Genomic DNA, 10,571 nt, shown 5'->3' on the forward strand with positions numbered 1-10,571 from the left:
TTGGGCTAACACCTTGGACACATGCACAGCACACAATCAGAGGGCTAAAGGAGGGATATAGGATATTAAAGACCGGGCTGGGCAGGACTGAGCTCGGCACGACTGGGCTGGGCCTGGCACTTGTGCTTATGTCTGAGGGCTGGGGGCTAGGGTTATGGCTGGGCTAGGGCTGAGGGTTGGGCTAGGACTGATGGTTGGGCTGGGGGTTATGGCTGGGCTGGGCTAGGGCTGAGGGTTGGGCTGGGCTGGGGGTTATGGCTGGGCTGGGCTAGGACTGAGGGTTGGGCTGGGCTGGGGGTTATGGCTGGGCTGGGCTAGGGCTGAGGGTTGGGCTGGGCTAGTACTGATGGTTGGGCTGGGCTGGGGGTTATGGCTGGGCTGGGCTAGGGCTGAGGGTTGGGCTGGGCTGGGGGTTATGCCTGGGCTGGGCTAGGACTGAGGGTTGGGCTGGGGGTTATGGCTGGGCTGGGTCTGGGCAGCTGGGGCTAGAGGTTGACATGGGAGTGAAAATGCATTCCTGTGCCGTCAAATGGTTTCCCGTACAGTCCCGATCCCGCAACGGTTCTATAACCCCCACAACTTTTCTGTCCTGATAAAAATCCCTCCCTTCCTGTCCTGTCCTCATTTTAACGAGTAGAAATACCTTCCTCTGTTAGCTGCTCCACTCTGTCTGCTGCCCCCCTCCCTGCACTCTGCTATGTGTGAGTTTCCATAGCAACAGACTCATTTTGGGCTGCTCATTAGAAGAGAGAGCAGTTAGCTCACTGTTAGCTAGCTACTTTTCGTTGCCTGCCTAGCAGATAAAGGCCAATTATATATTTTTTAATTAGTGATTGAAGACTGAAGAAATCGTGTTACTGTTCAAAAATGATGTGGCCTCCTAAAACTGCTTATAACACAAAAATAGCTCAGTTTAAAAATAAATTCCTGTACTTCCTGTGGACTGACCATCTTGTCCCGAATTTGACTCTAGAATTTCAATCCCGTTCCTGCGGGAATTCTGTTCCTGTGTCAACCTCTAGCTGGGGCTGGGCCAGGGCTTTCTATTGGGCTGGGCCAGGTTGGCTTCCATACTTTAGCAGTATGGATCCCTAGGATGGTGGATTGATTGGGTCAGAACCTGCAGATATAATGTAGGCCAACGTGTAAAACTGAAGCATATGTAGTGGATGTTTTCTAAACTCTTTTCAAGAGAGGCTAGTTTGACTGTGTAGTGCTCAGTAAATGACTATCTAGAATGTCCTTCAGCTTCCTGGTGATATGGAATTCCTCAGGTGTTGTATTCTAGGAATGACCCTCATATTCTAGCTGTCACTGTGTATTGTGGCAACCAGAAGGGTTGCAGGCAGATTCCCCAACTGTCTCACTGTGTGTACCGTGGCAACCTGAAGTGTTGCAGGCAGATTCCCCAACTGTCTCACTGTGTGTACTGTGGCAACCTGAAGTGTTGCAGGCAGATTCCCCAACTGTCTCACTGTGTGTACTGTGGCAACCTGAAGTGTTGCAGGCAGATTCCCCAACTGTCTCACTGTGTGTACCGTGGCAACCTGAAGTGTTGCAGGCAGTTTCCCATCTCTCTCACTGTGTGTATCTTGAACCATAACTAGGCAAGTTGGTTAAGAGCAAATTCTTATTTACAATGACGGCCTACCCCGGCCAAACCCTAACCCGGGCCAATTGTGCACTGCCTTATGGGACTCCCAGCCAGTTGGGGCGGCAGGGTAGCCTAGTGGTTAGAGCGTTGGACTAGTAACTGAAAGGTTGCAAGTTCGAATCCCCGAGCTGACAAGGTATAAATCTGTCGTTCTGCCCCTGAACAGGCAGTTAACCCACTGTTCCTAGGCCGTCATTGAAAATAAGAATTTGTTCTTAACTGACTTGCCTAGTAAAATAAAGGTACAATTATTTTAACAATTTTTTAAAATACAGCCTGGAACTGAACTAGGGTCTGTAGTGATGGCTCTAGCACTGTGATGCAGTGCCTTAGACCTCTGCGCCATTTGGGAGCCCATTGTGGCAACCTGAAGTGTTGCAGGCCGTTTCCCAGCGGTCTCACTCTCAGACGGTGGACACAACTCCCTCTGTTGGTCAGATTAACTCAATGTAAATATCTGCTCCCTCTCTGCAGCAACAGTCAAATTAAACTAATATAGGCTTCTGAATAAATACAACTAAACATTTAGAATGTATAACAATCAAACTAGGACCCCTATGAATACTGGGGAAATGGGATTTAAAATGTCATCCGAAATAGATAGTTTAGGCCTAGACTGTGTCATTACTAATACAATGAGTTATTGTACAAAATTCAACATTCTAAACAGCATCATGGAGGCTACAGCCATATCACGGCTAAACAGTGGTATGTTAGGCTATCACAGCAGGAACACTGACTGGAAGGCCCCATGTAGCCTATCCCTGACAGACAACCCCAAACCCCCTCCAGTCTCTATTGACTGAAAGCGTACCCAGACGTGCTTCAGCCCAGCTTGAACAAAAGGGGGGATCGGCCCTATAGCCTCCCAGGCCTAGCAGAGAGAACAGGGGGATCGGCCCTATAGCCTCCCAGGCCTAGCAGAGAGAACAGGGTGATCGGCCCTATAGCCTCCCAGGCCTAGCAGAGAGAACAGGGTGATCAGCCCTATAGCCTCCCAGGCCTATCAGAGAGAACAGGGGGATTTCTCATTACCCATCCCCTCTCCATGCAGCCAGTCCATTATCTACATCCCAAAGGCACCCTAATCCCTTTATAGAGCACTACTTTGACCATGGCCTATTGGATACCCATAGGGCTCCAGTCAAAAGTAGTGCTCTATGCCTCGTCACCATACACCTCTCCAATCCCCACTAATCCTGAGAAAACCCCACCACGCAAAATGAACACACACCAGTAAAACTAAAGCACGTGCCCCCTCAATTTGATCCATTTTTAAATACACACATACAAATAACAGGCCTACAAGATATGGGCTAGTATACACAGCATTACGATAAGGGCTAGTCTACACAGCATTACGATACGGCCTAGTCTACACAGCATTACGATAAGGGCTAGTCTACACAGCATTACGATAAGGGCTAGTCTACACAGCATTACGATAAGGGCTAGTCTACACAGCATTACGATAAGGGCTAGTCTACACAGCATTACGATAAGGGCTAGTCTACACAGCATTACGATAAGGCCTAGTCTACACAGCATTACGATAAGGGCTAGTCTACACAGCATTACGATAAGGCCTAGTCTACACAGCATTACGATAAGGCCTAGTCTACACAGCATTACGATAAGGCCTAGTCTACACAGCATTACGATAAGGCCTAGTCTACACAGCATTACGATACGGGCTAGTCTACACAGCATTACGATAAGGGCTAGTCTACACAGCATTACGATAAGGCCTAGTCTACACAGCATTACGATAAGGCCTAGTCTACACAGCATTACGATAAGGGCTAGTCTACACAGCATTACGATACGGCCTAGTCTACACAGCATTACGATACGGCCTAGTCTACACAGCATTACGATACGGCCTAGTCTACACAGCATTACCATACGGCCTAGTCTACACAGCATTACCATACGGCCTAGTCTACACAGCATTACGATACGGCCTAGTCTACACAGCATTACGATACGGGCTAGTCTACACAGCATTACGATAAGGGCTAGTCTACACAGCATTACGATAAGGGCTAGTCTACACAGCATTACGATACGGCCTAGTCTACACAGCATTACGATACGGCCTAGTCTACACAGCATTACGATACGGCCTAGTCTACACAACATTACGATACGGCCTAGTCTACACAGCATTACGATACGGCCTAGTCTACACAGCATTACGATACGGCCTAGTCTACACAACAGTAATGCAAATATATTCAATTTGGATTTCAGTGTTCCCTCAACAGTTTTTGGTAATGCCATTTTTATAAAGGAAGTGATAAAGGATGTGGTGGAACAAACTAGAAAGAGACCTAGTCATTAAACTGATGTCCTCTAAAAGTAGCAAATGGTGCAATGATTACAACCCTGCCAGGACTTCTCCCTGCATTCCACCCAGTGACATGTTTCATTTTCCGTAGCGTGGCAACCATGAACCTACAGTGCATTCTGAAAGTATTCAGACCCCTTCCCTTTTTCCACATTTTGTTACTTTACAGCCTTATTCTAACATGTATTAAATATAATGTTTTCCTCATCGATCTACACACAATACCACATAATGAAAAAGCAAAAACAGGTTTAGAAATTTTTGCAAATGTATTCAAAATAAAAAACTGAAAAACCTTATTTACGTAAGTATTCAGACCCTCTGCTATGAGAATTGAAATTGAGCTCAGGTGCTTCCTGTTTCCATTGATCATGCTTGAGATTTTTCTACAACTTGATTGGACTCCACATGTGGTAAATTAAATTGATTGGACATGGATTGGAAAAGCACACACCTGTCAATATAAAAGGTCCCGCAGTTGACAGTGCATGTCAGAGTAAAAAACCAGCCATGAGGTTGAAGGAATTGTCCATAGAGCTCCGAGACAGGATTGTGTCGAGGCACAGATCTGGGGGAGGGACCTAAACCTATCTGCAGCATTGAAGGTCCCCAACAACACAGTGGCCTCCATCATTCTTAATTAAATGGAAGAAGTTTGGAACCACCAAGACTCTTCCTAGAGCTGGCCACCCGGACAAACTGAGCAATTGGGGGAGAAGGGCCTTGTTCAGGGAGGTGACAAAGAATCCAATCGTGACTCTGACAGAGATCCATAGTTCCTCTGTGGAGATGGGAGAACCTTCCAAAAGGACAAGCATCTCTGCAGCACTCTACCGATCAGGCTTTTATGGTAGAATGGCCAGACGGAAGCCACTCCTCAGTAAAAAGGCACATGACAACTCGCTTGGAGTTTGCCAAAAGGTACCTAAAGGACTCTGACCATGAGAAACAAGATTGAACTCTTTGGCCTGAATGCCAAGCGTCACATCTGAAGGAAACCTGGCACCATCCCTACAGTGAAGCGTGGTGGCAGCATCATGACTGAATACAAACAGTGCAGTTATTCCCTCCGCAAGGCTATCAAACAAGCTAAGCGTCAGTATAGAGACAAAGTAGAATCTCAATTCAACGGCTCAGACACAAGAGGTATGTGGCAGGGTCTACAGTCAATTACGGACTACAAGAAGAAAACCAGCCCAGTCACGGACCAGGATGTCTTAATCCCAGGCAGACTAAATAACTTTTTTGCCCGCTTTGAGGACAACACAGTGCCACTGACACGGCCTGCAACGAAAACATGCGGCCTCTCCTTCACTGCAGCCGAGGTAAGTAAAACATTTAAACGTGTTAACCCTCGCAAGGCTGCAGGCCCAGACGGCATCCCCAGCCGCGCCCTCAGAGCATGCGCAGACCAGCTGGCTGGTGTGTTTACGGACATATTCAATCAATCCCTATACCAGTCTGCTGTTCCCACATGCTTCAAGAGGGCCACCATTGTTCCTGTTCCCAAGAAAGCTAAGGTAACTGAGCTAAACGACTACCGCCCCGTAGCACTCACTTCCGTCATCATGAAGTGCTTTGAGAGACTAGTCAAGGACCATATCACCTCCACCCTACCTGACACCCTAGACCCACTCCAATTTGCTTACCGCCCAAATAGGTCCACAGACGATGCAATCTCAACCACACTGCACACTGCCCTAACCCATCTGGACAAGAGGAATACCTATGTGAGAATGCTGTTCATCGACTACAGCTCGGCATTTAACACCATAGTACCCTCCAAGCTCGTCATCAAGCTCGAGACCCTGGGTCTCGACCCCGCCCTGTGCAACTGGGTACTGGACTTCCTGACGGGCCGCCCCCAGGTGGTGAGGGTAGGCAACAACATCTCCACCCCGCTGATCCTCAACACTGGGGCCCCACAAGGGTGCGTTCTGAGCCCTCTCCTGTACTCCCTGTTCACCCATGACTGCGTGGCCACGCACGCCTCCAACTCAATCATCAAGTTTGCGGATGACACAACAGTGGTAGGCTTGATTTCCAACAACGACGAGACGGCCTACAGGGAGGAGGTGAGGGCCCTCGGAGTGTGGTGTCAGGAAAATAACCTCACACTCAACGTCAACAAAACTAAGGAGATGATTGTGGACTTCAGGAAACAGCAGAGGGAACACCCCCCTATCCACATCGATGGAACAGTAGTGGAGAGGGTAGTAAGTTTTAAGTTCCTCGGCATACACATCACAGACAAACTGAATTGGTCCACTCACACAGACAGCATCGTGAAGAAGGTGCAGCAGCGCCTCTTCAACCTCAGGAGGCTGAAGAAATTCGGCTTGTCACCAAAAGCACTCACAAACTTCTACAGCTGCACAATCGAGAGCATCCTGGCGGGCTGTATCACCGCCTGGTACGGCAACTGCTCCGCCCACAACCGTAAGGCTCTCCAGAGGGTAGTGAGGTCTGCACAACGCATCACCGGGGGCAAACTACCTGCCCTCCAGGACAGCTACACCACCCGATGCTACAGGAAGGCCATAAAGATCATCAAGGACAACAACCACCCGAGCCACTGCCTGTTCACCCCGCTATCATCCAGAAGGCGAGGTCAGTACAGGTGCATCAAAGCTGGGACCGAGAGACAGAAGCTGTTTTTCAGTCTCAAGGCCATCAGACTGTTAAACAGCAACCACTAACACTGAGTGGCCCCTGCCAACACACTGACTCAACTCCAGACACTTTAATAATGGGAATTGATGGGAAATGATGTAAAATATATCACTAGCCACTTTAAACAATGCTACCTAATATAATGTTTACATACCCTACATTATTCATCTCATATGTATACGTATATACTGTACTCTATATCATCTACTGCATCCTTATGTAATTACATGTATCACTAGCCACTTAACTATGCCACTTTGTTTACATACTCATCTCATATGTATATACTGTACTCGATACCATCTACTGTATCTTGCCTACGCTGCTCTGTACCATCACTCATTCATATATCTCTATGTACATATTCTTATCCCCTTACACTGTGCATAAGACAGTAGTTTTGGAATTGTTAGTTAGATTACTTGTTGGTTATTACTGCATTGTCGGAACTAGAAGCACAAGCATTTCGCAACACTCGCATTAACATCTGCTAACCATGTGTATGTGACAAATACATTTGATTTGATTTGATGCTGTGGGGATATTTTTCAGAGGCAGGGACTGGCAGACTTGTCAGAATTGAGGGAAAGATGTTATTTGTATTTTATTTAACTAGGCAAGTCAGTTAAGAACAAATTCTTATTTACAATGACGGTCTACCCCTGCCAAACCTTGACAACGCTGGGCCAATTGTGCGCTGCCCTGTGGGACTCCCAATCACGGCCGGATGTGATGCAGCCTGGATTCTACCCAGGGACTACGCCTCTTGCACTGAGAATGCAGTGTCTTTGACCGCTGCACCACTTGGGAGCCCAAAGACGAACGGAGAAAAGTACAGAGATCCTTGATGAAAACCTGCTTGAGAGCACTCAGGACCTCAGACTGGGGTGAAGGTTCACCTTCCAACAGGACAATGACCCTAAGCACACATCCAAGACAACGCAGGAGTGGCTTCGGGACAAGTCTCTGAATGTCCTTGAGTGGCCCAGACAGAGCCTGGACTTGAACCTGATCAAACATCTCTGGAGATGGCTGTGCAGCGACGCTCCCCATCCAACCTGACACAGCTTGAGAGGATCTGGAGAGAAGAATGGGAGAAACTCCCCAAATGCAGGTGTGTCAAGCTTATAGTGTCATACCCAAGAAGACTCGAGGTTGTAATCGCTACCAAAGGTGCTTCAACAAAGTACTGAGTAAAGGGTCTGAAGACTTATGGAAATGTGATGTTTCTGTTTTTTTGTTTTTAATACATTTGTAAAAATTGATTAGATTGATGAGGGAGAAAACGACTTAATCATTTTTAGAATAAGGCTTTAACGTAACAAAATGTGGAATAATTCAAGGGCCCTGAATACTTTCCGAATGCACTGCATCTCATGTTTTTGGACTGGTCAAGGGGCTCTGTCTGGGGTTCTGTGTGTGTCAAGGGGCTCTGTCTGGGGTTCAGCCAAGGGATATGATTGATTTTGGAACAGATTGTTTATCATTCTGGACTGGGGTGATGTCATGGAGCTAAAAAGGCAACAAGACAGACTGCCTTTATCTTGAGCCAGAATCCAGTCAGGCCTGACTGAATGCAGTGGTTGGTTGGAGTCTTTAGGAATGGTTGCCAGCTGATCAGAGACAGGCATCATGTTCACAATGATAGAAGCTTAATCAATATGGAGGATCTTCTGTTACTGTGACCCTTGAGGGTCAACATCATGTGTGAGTGAGAAGAAGTGGGGGCTTGGTGTGACCCACATCCAGGTTCATCAATATTCACTAACTCTGTGCAGCACAACAAGACTCACGCCCACACGTCTCCCAGGGTGACTAACATTCACCTCCACTGTTCTGTACTCTACTGTCTGCTGCACAACTGCATACTCTAGCAGTTTGTGTGAGAGCAAGAGAGAGAGACTCACACATTCTGAATGCAATTATAATGCATGAGTATAACATTGTAACTAAACTTAAATTGCACTGTGATCTGAGCCCCATGGCCATTGTAATCTCATAGTAACAAGGAAGGCACCGTTAGAAGTGTAAAAACAGTAATTGTCAACAAACTAACTAGTTACCAAGGAGCTTGATCTTCAATTAGGTTTATTTCAAGTTACTCCAAGTTGTCAACAATGATTCATTCTCAGTGGTTTAAAGTACTCAAGTAAAAATCATTTAAAGTGCTACTTAAGTAGATTTTGGGGGTATCTGTACTTTATTATTTATATTTGCGACAACTTTTACTTCCTTACATCTCTTACTTCCTTACAAGAAAATTAAATGTTTACTCCATACATTTTCCCTGACACCCAAAAGTACTTGAAACCTTTTGAATGCTTAGCAGGAAAGAAATTGATGCACTTATCAAAATAACATATTTGGTCATCCCTACTGCCTTTGATCTGGTGGACTCCCTAAACACACACTATTCGTTAGTAAATTACGTCTGAGTGTTGGAGTGTGCCCCTTGCTAGCCGTAAATAAATAAAAAAAACAAGAAAATGGTGCCGTGTGGTTTGCTTAATATAAGGATTTTGAAATTATTTATTTGTACTCTTGATACTTAATAAGTATACATAAAACCAAATGCTTTTACTCAAGTAGTATTTTACTGGATGTCTCACTTTTACTTGAGTCAATTTCTACTAATGCATCTTTACTTTTACTTAAGTATAACAAATCAGTATTTTTTTCACCACTGTTCGTTCTATCATTGCGCTGCTAGATGCAGTATCTAGCAAGTGTTTGTAACGTAGCTTGCCTAGGCCTGGTGCTGCAAATGCCATGTTAGAGTGAGCAATAGCTCAACACGGTTCCGTGCGTAAACGTTGAATGCATTGACCAACTGGCGCTCCCGACGTGCGAGATGGTTCCGAATCGTGCAGTTTGTAGCTATATATTGCAATGCTATAGCGTGACAGTAAGTAAACAAAATCTAAAGACAAACGTCCCATCAATACCACACCTAACAACAGCGCTGTCAGACGCAGGAAGTAGCTATAGTTAGCTAACTGGTTCGAGCTAGCCCTAGCCAGGGCAATTGCAGAAGTGGAATGAGCAGATTGACTGTTTCTGTTCGGTTCGTTCAATGCTTACCGATGTGGTTATCCTCAATGTGCACGATGAGTTCGGCCAACGATTCGAAGTGGAGTCCGCAACCACCGAACCTACAAATGTTAGAGAAGAAGGAGGCAGCGGCGATGCCTGTCATGGTCTAAGCTACCTGTACATTGAATATGTGTGCCAGTGAGGGGAGTCAGCTACAGACACCAGCAGGCAGCGGCGCTAGCAGCTGGAGCATAAGCATGGGGTGGGAGAGTGGAGCGAGAAAGGGCAGAGGGGTTATGTTCACGTGCTAGTCGGAACGAGGAAACTCGAAAATTTCGATTTGCTCATTTGTTGAACGCGGCAACGTGAATAACTACAACCAGTTAGCAAGTCGAACATTTCGGAGTTTCCTAGTATCGACTAGCACTTGATTGCGGCAATATGGCTAGTGGGGCGGCAGGTAGTCGAGGGTTTAGAGCGTTAGACTAGTAATCAAAAGGTTGCTGACAAGGTAAAAAAATCTCCCGTTCTGCCCCTAGGAAAAGTTAACCCATGGTTCTTAGGCCGTCAAAATAAATAATAAAATGTTCTTAACCGACATACCTAGTTAAATTAAAAAGTACAATAAAAAAACAGGGACAGTGACAATATCATTGCCTGTTGAGCACCCCTTAGGTAACTCACTTTATAATCAACGTCACGAATATACTTGACGTATTACGTTGCAATATTGTGAATTGTAGGTCAGAACAGTAGGCAACACATTTCAAAAACACACCATGCCTGTTTGAATTACGTGATAGGGTAGTAAAGAACCTTACTTTTGGTCATTGTTTCCCCTGGGATCCTAATTAGGGAGTC

At 46.1% G+C, this 10,571-nt stretch overlaps 1 protein-coding gene across 2 annotated transcripts in view; it reads right to left on the bottom strand.

Moving 5' to 3' along the window:
- Nucleotides 1-10,286, bottom strand: part of jazf1b (JAZF zinc finger 1b) — a 45,319-nt gene extending 35,033 nt beyond the window's left edge. Inside the window, exon 1 of one of the 2 annotated variants that reach the window (XM_042318488.1) lies at nt 9,759-10,286. Coding sequence is in view for 1 of the 2 variants with exons in the window: in XM_042318487.1 (XP_042174421.1) it covers nt 9,759-9,873 (115 nt within the window). In the remaining variant the exon portion in view is untranslated. The remainder of the gene's footprint in view (nt 1-9,758) is intronic. The other variant, XM_042318487.1, reaches the window with a different exon arrangement.
- Nucleotides 10,287-10,571: the final 285 nt, after the last annotated feature.

Source organism: Oncorhynchus tshawytscha, unplaced genomic scaffold (genome assembly GCF_018296145.1).
Source record: "Oncorhynchus tshawytscha isolate Ot180627B unplaced genomic scaffold, Otsh_v2.0 Un_contig_4572_pilon_pilon, whole genome shotgun sequence".
Classification (NCBI taxonomy): Eukaryota; Metazoa; Chordata; class Actinopteri; order Salmoniformes; family Salmonidae; genus Oncorhynchus; species Oncorhynchus tshawytscha.